Below are 12,358 nucleotides of genomic sequence, written 5' to 3' on the forward strand. Positions count from 1 at the left end.
ATATATATATATATATTCTTTGAAATTTTGAAGATATTTTTTATGCTAACTTGTAATATTATTTAATAAGCATTCAATCGTTGAGTCTGTATTGTTCATTAGAACATAATTAGTAATTAAAACATAGGCCGATATTCATAGTCGAATCTTATTTCAAGACCGTCTTAAATAATGTTTTAGAAGATGCGAATACAGCTCTATGATGGGTTCATGACATCTTAAGATAGTATTTAAGATTTATCTTAAATATAAGATCGGATTATGAATACCGGCCATAAATAATTTTTCTGTTTTGTGAAAATAAGTAATTATAATTTTTTTTTCTGTTCTGGAGAATTCTGGAGGTTCTTCTATTCTGCAAAATAGGTAATTATATATATATATATACACACACATATATAGGGTGTCTCACACTCTCCTCCGGGCATTTTGTGGGGACGTAGAACAAGTTGAGATGAACATGAAAGTTCTATACCGTTTTGCGATATTCGTAATAATTATCAAGATATTAATTGTAGAAAATTTGTAAATGATCATGCAGGATATGGTAAATGAGTTATAATAGCGATGACTGCCATTGTGTACTTATACTTTAGGTCAAATTGAATAAAAAAGTCCTCTACGATTTTGCAAATAATTACATAGATTTTTAATTATTAATTAAAGAAGGTGAGTGCATTATCATGCAAAATCGTGCAATAATCTTCTTTAATTAATAATTAAAAATCTATGTGATTATTTGGAAAATGGTAGAGGACTTTTTTGTTCAATTTGACCTAAAGTATAAGTACACGACGGCAGTCATCGCTATTATAACTTATTTACCATATTCTGCATGATTATTTACAAGTTTTCTACAATTAATATCTCGATAATTATTACAAATATCGCAAAACAGTATAGGACTTTTATGTTCACCTCAACCTGTTTTACGTCCCCACAAAATGCCCGGAGGAGAGTGTGAGACACCCTGTATATATATACATGTTACAATTATGTATGTATATATATATATATATATACATATATACATAATTGTAACATGTATATAACATGTATGTAACATGTATATAACTACGCAAATGAACGAAATACCATTTAACACGACCAAAACGTTTACTTGTACCGATTCCAGAAAGCGGGTTTAGGATCGAGTATCATTTCGCACAGCCTATTTGTATGCGCGTTCTAAACACGGACCTATATACAACACACTGGCATACTTGTACCAATTCGTACTCTCTTTTACTTATTTCAGTATATTCCTGCTTACTACAACTCTTATTTTATCTTTTCTCTCATTTTGTTCTCGTTAAACGATGCGAAAATTTGACGCAACATATGACGCATTATAGGTTGGGATAAGTAGAACGTTACTCTCAACTAATTCAAACATGAACGCAGAGCAAGCGCAATAAATGAGGAACAAATTTGAGCAATTGCGGCACGATTTTCTACGATCATTCATATGTTATCAAAAGAGCACATAACAAGTGTTCTAAATTTGAAGATATTGGTAAAATCTATGCGAAAATTCCAAAGAGATTTATCAAACAATACCTCCGTCTTTACTCTCGCGCCCGATCGTCAATCTTCAGATGTAAAAGAAAGAGATCGAGGGATGCGCACGACTCATCACAGTAGAGGCGCCAGTGAGGCCGATTGCAGCGCACAACTCGTCGTATTCCGGAACTAATAGATAAATGCGAACACACTTTACTAGCTATTTTATAAATTCAATGACATAAAGCAGAAACTGGCGGGAAACAGCCCACGTGAGCTCTTATCAGCTGATTTCGAATGAATTCGTTCTAGATGTCAATTGTGATAAAATGATGGTGATTCAATTTCAATTTCAATAAGTGGCTCCAGGCTTCACTAAGAATTTCGCCCCAACATCATTACATGGATTGTAAACGATGGTGATTGATCCGTTAATCATTGATCGATCAATGTGAAATCAAACAATTGAGCGATTGATACTGCTTTGTTTTTAGTATTGATTCGAAGATGTAATCGAGCAATGAACACGATTAGCACAGAGAAATTTTACGGCGGCAAGGTATGTAAGCAAAAACCCAAGTCCAACACTCACTGGGTGAAGGTACATCGCGTCATGCCGTCGCATATATTGGGCCCGACGCAGTATTGGAAGGAATTTCCAAAACAAGCGGATGCACTGGCCGCAGCTGCTGAACGTAGCACGAAAACCGACACACTTTGCACTTTCGTGTATCAGCGAACCAGTGATGGTAGCCGTAAATTCGTCGTTGCACATCCGGAGGTGTACTGGTGGTATTACAAAGCCAAGCCGCAGGAGGAGAGATGTTCATACGAGGTAGACACGCTAATTTATAATTTCGTTCGACACTTGAATTTCTAGATCAAACATGTTCTCGATGCATTCCTTCGTGCGAAACACTTAGGAAGTTGTTGTAAACTCAACAGGTAATACCAAAAGGTTCGCCATGCTGGCTATATCTGGATTTAGAATACCCAATTCAATTAAATCCCCTCTGCGATGGCTCACACATGACTAGAACACTGATTGACATTATACGCACATATCTACTTAATCACTATCACTTGTTGTGTGATAGAAATAGCATTTTAATACTGGATTCTACTTCCAGTGAGAAATTCAGCAGACATGTTATTTTTACCATGAAAGACATGGCTTTTAAAGATAACTCGCACGTTGGTAGATTCATCAAAACCATATACAATGATATTATGTTTTACTTAAACTCTGATATCCAGTCACATGGAATATTAAAACACTTCAACAAAGCAGACATTGAAGAAATGCTGGTGGTAACAAAGCATGGCAAGAAATTGTTTATTGACAATGGTGTCTACACCAAAAACAGACATTTTAGAGTGTATCTATCCACCAAATGGGGAAAACAATCGTACTTAACAATGTCTCCAGATTGTACACATACTCCATTGAATAAATGTAAAGAGAAGGAATTGGGAATCTTCCTGGATTCCCTAATATCATATTTTCCAAACAAGCCAAATTTAATTCTACTAGAGTTTCTCAATCGTAGCAATGTAACAGCTCAACTCTATTCTAAAGTGTTAACACAAACTGTTCGTGAAGATAACAACCAGACGTCACCATATCCCGAAATAGATAAATACATTCAAAGTATCATTGATCCTGGCAAGATACGAGTCACTAAATATTTTGATAAAACGAAAATACTAAGTTATGAGATTTATGGTAACAGGCAAGTAATTACACAATGATATGATCAAACACTTATTAATCATTTTTATTTTTCTATGTACATATGACATAAAAGATAACGCATAGTACTATTTTTTTTACATTGCTCTTTGTAGATTTTGCGAGAACATTGGCAGATGGCATAAAAGCAACAATGTCTATTGGATTGTGGATATGAATAAGAATGAGATATACCAGAAGTGTCACGACGAAGACTGCTCGGGTTTTACGTCTGCTCCAAAAAGTTTACCAGAAGAGATAATTTTTATGTTAGACACAGAAGGTGATACTCTCATATCCAGTCTGATAATAGATGAAAACATTATATAAGACGATATCTTAGGATTAGAAAATCTTTTTTTTATAAACGTAAACAAAATTTGTAAAAATGTATGTACACAAATATTTCTGATTGTGCCTTAATAAATTTATTTTCAGCATATTTTTCCTCAAAAGCAATGTCACTTTTGATAAAGCATGCATTGATATTTTCCAATAATAATAATCTCAGTAATAATAGTGCGGTATTAATAGCCTCGAAAATCTTTTATACGTAGTAAAAATAGAATATTAGGATAAAAGCATATCACCATATCACAATATACAAATTATTTATAACAAATTGATATTAGCAAATATTTTATTATAATTGCACATTTTCTTTCTTTCTCTCTTTCTTATGATAATTTTCTAAACAAATTCGAGAATATGTATAGATGTATAGATTTATAATATATACTTACACATTTATAATATATACTTACACGTATAGATTTATAGTACATATCCGTACATTGCATACATATTTTATATACAAGGGACAGTTCAGATCAGTATCAAACTGACAGGCTTCCATGATAAGGAAGCCATTTTTAGGTAATTTTACATTTTTGAATTTTTATTTAAAAACAAATTGAAGTGTGAAATTAAACGAAAGCAGTAAAACTTACAAGTATCAATTTTAACAAGCATATAACTTGCAGAGGAAAATAGAAAAAGAACAAATAATGTTGCTCAGAATTAAACAAAAGGGAAAAATCTTTCCACGAATAAAGTAAAAATAAATAAACATTAAAAATAACATAAAAATGAGAATACAGGCGAGAAAATAATAGAATGAAAAAGAAAGAGAAAGGAGTAAGAGAGAAAGGATGCACCACTTACAAAGTTTTGTTAATTTGCAAAAAATATAAGCAGAAAAAATTCAGAAACAAGAGAAACTGAATTTGAACAAAAATCTTGCGTTAACGTTATGCACTTAAAAATTTTTTCTCAATGTCTGCCGATAATTTAAATACTAACTAGAAGAAATGCTTATACATTTAGTAGATATTAAAAATCGGTATTCACTCAAGTATATAAATACATAGATATATTCACAGATATATTCATGTATGTGTATACATATATATAATATTAATTATTCATATATACGCATATATATTGTAATATATGCTATATATTATTATGTATATGTACATATACATATATTTTCCAATATATATTAGTTTGTTATATTACAAATTTACCTTACTTGCATTATAATATTTAGAAATACAATTAACTCACTTTATTATATATAAATCTATGTATATCATAAGTCCATAAATATCGAATCAGCTTTGTTTACACAATTTAACAGATTACATTCTTTTGTTCATTACTTTGTGTAGTCCGCGGATTAAAAATTGCGACACTTTTACCTTGAATTTCGCAATTCATTCCATGCACAATAGGAAAATCTATCTTCTAAAAATTACTAAAAAAAATCCTATTGGATATTAAGATGCGTTACGAAACTTTCTGAGAAAAAGTGTTGCAACTTTTAATTAGCCATCTGTACGATATATATTTTCAACGAACAAACGGATTACAATGAATAAAACTAATCAGTCTTGCTACACGCTTAGTATATTTTTCGATCGGCGAATTCCTTTTGTTTCCTATTTTCGTAAAAGATGAGAACCAATGTTTGGAAGGAAAATGCAAGATTTGTTATAATCACGATTTCGTTTTGATGACTGTGAAAGCATATACCGTTTACCTAATATATATGTTAATGAAGCACCAGTTATTCCGCAATATCATCATCCACGCATTTATCGGTGTACTACGTTTTTACATTTTCGGTAGCAGAGATCGGATTATATTATTCTCCCCATATGAGGTCACGTTAAATTATCTACTAGTGAAAAGTTACTTTCTTAAATCAATTGTGAAATACTCGTGTCAGGCAAATAATTTCGTAAGATAAAAGTAATGTAAACCTTGTTTTTCGTCTGAAGAATTAGAAGCGGTGTCTCTATTTCCATTTTCTACTATATCACTTTCCTGCTGTACATTGTGTATTATCTCTAACTCGTTAGTACTGTTAGCAGAAGTGTCTGATTTGACCTGCTCTTCAGGTAATGGATAATTATCATTATTAAATATAACTTCTCTTTGTTTCGTTGCTTTGTATTTTTGATAATTTTTCGAGGCATTCCGCATGCGTGTCAGGAAGTCAGGTAACCCTGAAAAAAATATGTAGCAAATCACACAATTAAAATATGTTAAAATATTTCACAAGGAAAGATCACGAAAATATAAAAGAAATCGATGAGTTGCAATCATAAATTATCAGCGTTTATACTTTACTATTACAAAAGAATAAACCTCTCAATGCTACCCATGAGGTAAAAGGGGACGGTATAGATACACCAGGATCGTCGAAGTAAGTGAGTCCGAATTCAATGCCTGGTTTACTGAATTCTGTGCAAGGTCTTATCACCATGTACGACCAATATGACTTAACCCTGAATACATATAAATCTCAAATTATACATCAATGAAGGAGAATCAAAGATTCTCTTTTGAAATGATTTATATAATCTTTTATTTTACTTCCGCCATTCTTCTTTAATCAATAACTAAAAAATCTACGCAATTGTTTGTAAAATAGTATAGGACTTTTTCTTTTAGTTTGACCTAATCTGCAAGTACACAGTAAGTATCGTTATCATCAGCTTATCTGTCATATCGTGATCATTTATCAATCTTCTTTCATTAATAACTCAAAATGATACATTATGGTTTGCAAAATGATAGAAGAATTTTGTTTAACCTAATCTATACACACACACAAAGTATGATACTTATTGTCAGACATCTTGCATAGCTGATTGCTTTTATATACCTGTGAATTCCACGTATGATAGGTACATTAGGATGTTCTGTTACTCTGCTGACAATAATTATGATCCCCTTTTCTCTATTCACAATCCACCGTCGTTGAAACACGTAATCTCTATTCGAAAAGAATCTCTGTCCAAAATGTAAATTACTTAATTACTCAATAGAAAAATCATTCAGTGTCAAGACATGTCTTACTACTTACAGGCCAGAGCATCTCCCAGTGAATAATATCATTACTCTGATCAGATGATTTTGACTTTGGATCGGTTTCAATAATTTCTAATTCCTTAGCAGTAGAATCCCACTCTAATCTATAATCAACATCTACTTGTGCTTGTAAGAAGTCTTCAGCAGTAACATCAGAAAACGAGCCATACACTTTGTATGCATATAATCCTCCAGTTTCTTGCCGTCTCCATATCAGCATATCTTGACGTTCAATATAAGGCAACCAGCCATCTGCTACATTTTGCAAGTTGCAACATAAATTAGATGCAAATTATACAGAATACATAGAAAAACGAGAGATGCATGGTGAGAGATAATTTATTTTTGAAACAGTTAATATAAAAGCAAACATACTATTCTGACTAGAAGTAGTAGACTGAACTCCATTACATTTACAATACTTCACATTGGCCTGTATAACATCAACAATAATTCGCAAGTGACATTTTGCACATACCACTGTACAGTCTCTTAATCTATGAATCCTTTCAATTTCATGAATGTATCTGTAAAGTGAAATATTATTAATGACATTATCCTAAGAATGTTATACATTTATTTATTACTGCAGATAAGTACTTGTTAAGTTCTTCATCTGTAATTCTGTCATGATCCCAATTATACATAGTTACGGCAACTGTGCTCAACAGAAAATTCCTGGTGACTCTCAATCTCCAGGACTTTATGAACTCTCTCAATGCTACCTCATCCCATATCCTTGTGTAAAGGTAAAATATTTGCACATTCCTTCTGATCCTCTGCGCTGTTATGAACTCGAATTGCCTCCTACAGGCTTGGGCAACTTGCTTACCCTGCTCCCGAAACCACTGGTTTACTTCTTTGCGGTAAGAACCGAATTTGTCATAGGTAAGAACACGATGCTTGACAAACGCTAACCTACCACCGTTATGACTATAATTGGCGTCGAAACGTCGGAGAACATTACCCAATAGTTTCCACGTGTACATAATTCAGTCTCGACGTTGATATACGATCGTAAACTTCTTGTACAGTTGTTTATGTTATTATTTTTCAAAAAGATTGATCATTCCCATTAACAAACTGAGCAATTCTAAGAGTAAGCGCGGCCTCGTGGCGACAACATGTAACTATACGTACGATAACGTAACCTTTTTTCTTACGTGCCTGGTACGTGCCTGTCTTCTTAGTAAAAACATTTCATGGTTTTCATATTTACCGGTCTGCTATGTGGTTTTATATTGTCTAATTCTATTTTTAATCATGTTGATAATACAATGCATCGAGAGTAGTTTATGTATCTAATTAAATTACAACTGTTATTTACAGCTCTTTATAAGAGTGTTATATTGTAGGTTAAAGATTACATTGTATTCTGATAAAATAATCACAGTTGACTTTATAAACAAACGTTACGTTAAATTATATATGATAAATTTACTCTAAAATATAAAGTAAGTCGAATATAACAAAGTAACAATAATAAAAAAAGTAATGGATGTAAACGTTGATATAGAATATTGGTAAGTGTGTAGGATATAGTCCAATACAAAAAAGCCCTATTATTCTAGACTATATTTTTAATTAGAATTAATCTAGATTTAAAAATTTCATAGATTGTGTATAAAAAATGTTCTAAGATTTACATAAATATATAAAATTAAATATTTTGACTTTATAGTGGTTCATGTGGATATAGAAGACACTTTTTACAGTTGGCAACAGAAATAAAAAATAATGTCAGTAATGCCATTGTCAATGGTACAGCAGGAAGACGAGGCAAGTAAAAAATGAACAACAGTTGTAACTAAATAATTAAGATAATTAGAAGTCTTATAATTCTCTTTATCTTTAGCATCTTTTGAAATACAAGTTAATGATAAACTTGTATATTCAAAACTTGAAACATTAGCCTTTCCTGATACAGTTGCAACTGTAAATATGATCAAAGATGTATCTGCAGGTAAACCAGTGAGGAAAATTGACAAGCATCATTCAGAATGTGTATTATTATAAAAGTTTTATTAAAAATCAGGTACAGTTAAATCATTAGCACATATAAAATAAAATAGGAGATTTCTCGATAATAGGCTTCTGGTAAATTAATATTAATGTGTGTGTAATATAACCATAAGCCATTCAACAGTTAATAATGTTCATGAAACATTACGTATTCAAGAATAGTGAATATCATCACCAATTTTAAGTACGCCTTGCGTAATCCCTAATCTTGTCAAGTAAATTCCAAATTTTAGCTTTCCATGAAATTCTTCTGCTAATGTTCTTAATGGCTCAATAGTCTTCCTGCCAGTTGTTTGATCAATACATATCATTTGACATCTTGTGCAAGGGCCATTTACCTATAACAATATACAAAATATATTTGAATACATTAATAATATATCAAATCAGTAACTTAGTTGATAAAAAAGTTTGTACCTTGAAATTGTTATTCCCAATACGAATGTATTGCCATTGCATTTCTTCAAAAGCATTGCAACCTTTCAGGATAATGTTTCCCCGGAATCGATGCACAGCTGTATCTTTCTTGAAATCTATATCATCAGATACCTTGTCAATGAGCCATGACACACTCGCATCATTTACTGCCAAATATTGTGCCTGAGTACAAAATGATAATTCCTTGTCTGATCCTACAATGAAAGGTATGGTTTTACTTTGGAATTTAGCATAATGCTTTCAGATTTTTTTTCACTACCTTTTTTTTGCCTCCCTTGACTTTGTCTAATTAATCTGAGGTTTGGTTTTCCCAGTGCCAAACTTAGCCACTCAGAAACTTCTAATCCACAATCAATACCTTCTACTCTGCTCTCGCACACTCTACTTTGATATATAGAATGCTTAATTGATTCTTTATAAGTAGTCTGTAAAGATACTACAATTGTTGGCATTCCTGAAATAATTTACTGATTTATATATTAAAAATAATACTATGCTAAACTATATTAAAAACAAAGAATTTATGAAATCAACAATTTGTACCTGGATATGACAGTTCCATGATATTTTTTTTTCTAAGAATAACAGGCTTCAATAAGCACAAATTCGTTTGATGTTTTTGAGTTAAACAAATTCCAGAGGATGTTACTATCATCCACTCTCTGTCGTATTCTAGACCCTTTGAATTTAGATTCCACATGTCTACAATCTCATACGCGCCGCACGATTTTATAGGATAAATAAATAATCGCTGCAAGATGCATTTGTTTGCTCGCATAATCGTTTTATCAAAGTTGACAAAACTCACAATGCCATTGAGATTTTCGTTTTTACCGTGGAGATTGTTCCTCATATTACTGTTCATATTATTCTTATCGTTATTCGGGTTAATAGTGGCTTGATCTAAGATGTTGGAATTGTAAAAATGTTTTTCTTTATATTTTTTAGCAGTTTTCACTCTGTAGTCTTCCCACCATTCCGGAAATTTTTTGATGCTCGGTCCGTCAACGAAACACTTTGTAATCATGAGTAAAACCGTCTCGACGTCTTGAATCGTGGACATATAGCCAAAAGAGACTCTCACAGCTCCGGTGGGCTTTCGATTCACTATATCTACGGTACCGCCGCACACGTATCCCGCTTCATAATTTTTAAGAATCGTCTCGGTCGCGAGGCATAAGTGTCTCTGGCACGCACCGGGATTACAAAAGCAACCCGTCCTGAGATGTATTTTAAATAGCGCTGCCATATTTACGACTTCCATATAACCCACGTATTCGCCGTTGGAACGGATGAGATTGAACGTAACGATACCTCCCTGCGAGTTACGATCCTCGTAATCAGAGTCTGCGTACAATTTTGCGGCCGATTTGCCGTTACGATGATGCAACGTTAATAAGGAATGATGGAAAATTTTGGCGAGGGAGAAAACGTGCTCCGATATCTTGTCCATAGTGAGTTTCGACAATATGTCGAAGCCGTATCGCAACGACGCAATCGATAAGTACGGCAAGGTTCCGTCTTCGAATCTGAAAATCAGGAAGGTTTCAGGTGATCCCCTTGCTACGGTCGAGCGCGTGCTCTGCTTACCTTTGATGTAACATTCGACGTTTCCTGTGAAACATTTCAGAAGCGAGAGCGACGTCCACGGTACCGCCGCCGTAATAAATCTTTCCCAGGACGTCTGCGCTAGAATTCTTAACCAGCAGAGCGCCGATGCCGGTCGGATAGCCGAACATTTTGTAAAAAGACAGAGACACAAAGTCTGGTTTGAAAATAGACAAATCCAGATTATTCGTCGGCGCAAAACTGGCGGCGTCGAGTAGAACATACCAGCCGGTTGATTGTTCACCGACGACAGCGGATAATGCTCCCGCGTGTACATCCCTGATCCATTTAAGTGGATATTTAAACCCGGAAAAATTGCATTGCGCAGAGTACACGAAAAGCGAATTGCCGCTCTTACGCCTTTCGTCGTCGGGATCGCGAGAAGTCGTGTACTGCTCGAAAGTTTGAAATGCCTGATCATGATCGAGACAAATGACCTCGGCACCTCTGGCAGCGACTACATCTCGCATCCCGAGGACCGATGTATGATTGTCTTGGACATAAACAAAATTTCCCGTATGTCGCCCCGTCCCGTTACTTCCATGCGCCTCGAACAAGAACGCTTCTGCAATTGTTTTCAGGCTCGCCGTAGCGCCCGAAGTGAAGACAACGCTATACTCGTCCGGAATAGTATTGAAGTGACTCAAAATTCTGAAATGGCAATATAAATCGGTTAGATCCGCGATTGTGCTCTTATCAGTATATACTCATACGTTTATCTTGTAATTTTTCTCTCTCACCGATCTCTCATATGATCGATGATATCTCGCGTCGATGAACTGGGAATACCGACCGAGTGCGGGTTAGCATAAAGACAGCGATGTAGATCGGCTGCGACGTCTCTGATCTGCGTATCCGAGTACAGAGTTGCGCCCGCATGATCCACATAACATTCTCCTGAAGTAAGAGCACGTCGATTTATTTTTCTCCTACGTAACTTTATAGTTATTTCTATTATATTCTTTATATTTATCTCAGTAAATGCGAATGTTTGTACACGATGACTCAGAATCGACGACAGCCTTCGACTTCTATTATGCGCCGTGCAAATGACTCGCGTCGCATACAGAGAGATGGAGTTTATCGAGTCGACACGCATCGAATTTATACAGTTCAAACAATGCGCTTCTGCGAAATCTACCACTTACCCTTAAGCCTCGCAAATTCATTCTCGAGGAATTTCGCAGTGACATCGTCGTATACTGGTGTAAACTCTAGTGTCTCTGCCATCTTGAATTGAAAATTCTACCTGACTCCGAGATCTATCACGGTATGACCCGAGAGCTTCAAGACTCTTTTGATATTGTATCAACTCGTCACTGTGGGAAGTAGGTTAAGTGTCACGAGCGTTAGCACTCGAATTAGCTGTGGTCTGTCAAAGACTAAAAATGTAATAGACCGTGAAAGACAGCACATGCAATTATGTGACCACGTGACAGTTCTTAACACACGTGACATACAGTTTTATGTGTTACATCACATGAATACTATAGAATGAATGCTATGAATGAGTCTAGTATAGAATGTACATCAGAAGAAACTTGCACAAGATAAAGCGGTATTATCAAATAGTAACAGCTATAATTACGATAGTTACGATATATCTGCTGTAGATACACGCGACTTTTACCTCTTTAAGTCCACAATCTTTAAGCCGTAAGATATTGACCAACC

At 34.2% G+C, this 12,358-nt stretch overlaps 4 protein-coding genes across 11 annotated transcripts; 2 read left to right on the forward strand and 2 right to left on the reverse strand.

Annotated features, from left to right (window-relative positions):
- The first annotated feature begins 1,732 nt into the window (after nucleotides 1-1,732).
- Nucleotides 1,733-3,677, forward strand: LOC116852056 (DNA-directed primase/polymerase protein-like). Its single transcript, XM_032832031.1, has 4 exons — nucleotides 1,733-1,922; nucleotides 1,998-2,338; nucleotides 2,449-3,236; nucleotides 3,352-3,677. Exons 2-4 carry the CDS (start codon nucleotides 2,024-2,026, stop codon nucleotides 3,563-3,565), a joined length of 1,317 nt encoding a protein of 438 aa, XP_032687922.1. The 5' UTR covers nucleotides 1,733-1,922; nucleotides 1,998-2,023; the 3' UTR covers nucleotides 3,566-3,677.
- A 1,113-nt stretch (nucleotides 3,678-4,790) lies between these two features.
- LOC116852039 (stAR-related lipid transfer protein 7, mitochondrial-like) lies at nucleotides 4,791-7,753 on the reverse strand. 5 transcript variants are annotated; one of them, XM_032832010.1, is made up of 7 exons: nucleotides 7,217-7,753; nucleotides 6,992-7,143; nucleotides 6,612-6,871; nucleotides 6,411-6,538; nucleotides 5,873-6,030; nucleotides 5,503-5,748; nucleotides 4,791-5,417 (listed from the first exon to the last, which is right to left on the reverse strand). In XM_032832010.1, the coding sequence occupies exons 1-7, from the start codon at nucleotides 7,603-7,605 to the stop codon at nucleotides 5,404-5,406; spliced, it is 1,347 nt and encodes a 448-aa protein (XP_032687901.1). In that variant the 5' UTR covers nucleotides 7,606-7,753; the 3' UTR covers nucleotides 4,791-5,403. The 5 variants fall into 5 exon arrangements, with proteins under 5 accessions (XP_032687901.1, XP_032687900.1, XP_032687902.1 ...); XM_032832009.1 differs by having other exon boundaries at nucleotides 4,791-5,420; XM_032832011.1 differs by having other exon boundaries at nucleotides 4,791-5,748; nucleotides 7,217-7,449; nucleotides 7,539-7,750.
- A 39-nt stretch (nucleotides 7,754-7,792) lies between these two features.
- Nucleotides 7,793-9,609, forward strand: LOC116852043 (migration and invasion enhancer 1). The gene is made up of 4 exons (XM_032832016.1): nucleotides 7,793-8,139; nucleotides 8,298-8,395; nucleotides 8,472-8,651; nucleotides 9,125-9,609. The coding sequence occupies exons 1-3, from the start codon at nucleotides 8,111-8,113 to the stop codon at nucleotides 8,630-8,632; spliced, it is 288 nt and encodes a 95-aa protein (XP_032687907.1). The 5' UTR covers nucleotides 7,793-8,110; the 3' UTR covers nucleotides 8,633-8,651; nucleotides 9,125-9,609.
- On the reverse strand, nucleotides 8,622-12,351 carry LOC116852038 (molybdenum cofactor sulfurase 1). Of its 4 annotated transcripts, XM_032832003.1 has the most exons (7): nucleotides 11,833-12,348; nucleotides 11,425-11,581; nucleotides 10,667-11,335; nucleotides 9,620-10,605; nucleotides 9,336-9,530; nucleotides 9,056-9,270; nucleotides 8,791-8,976 (listed from the first exon to the last, which is right to left on the reverse strand). In XM_032832003.1, exons 1-7 carry the CDS (start codon nucleotides 11,912-11,914, stop codon nucleotides 8,791-8,793), a joined length of 2,490 nt encoding a protein of 829 aa, XP_032687894.1. In that variant the 5' UTR covers nucleotides 11,915-12,348. The 4 variants fall into 4 exon arrangements, with proteins under 4 accessions (XP_032687893.1, XP_032687894.1, XP_032687895.1 ...); XM_032832002.1 differs by having other exon boundaries at nucleotides 8,622-8,976; nucleotides 11,425-12,349; XM_032832004.1 differs by lacking the exon at nucleotides 8,791-8,976 and having other exon boundaries at nucleotides 9,136-9,272; nucleotides 9,337-9,530; nucleotides 11,425-12,351.
- Nucleotides 12,352-12,358: the final 7 nt, after the last annotated feature.

Source organism: Odontomachus brunneus, unplaced genomic scaffold (genome assembly GCF_010583005.1).
Source record: "Odontomachus brunneus isolate Ranch 3 - 2012 unplaced genomic scaffold, Obru_v1 Obru_scaffold_200, whole genome shotgun sequence".
Lineage (NCBI taxonomy): Eukaryota > Metazoa > Arthropoda > Insecta > Hymenoptera > Formicidae > Odontomachus > Odontomachus brunneus.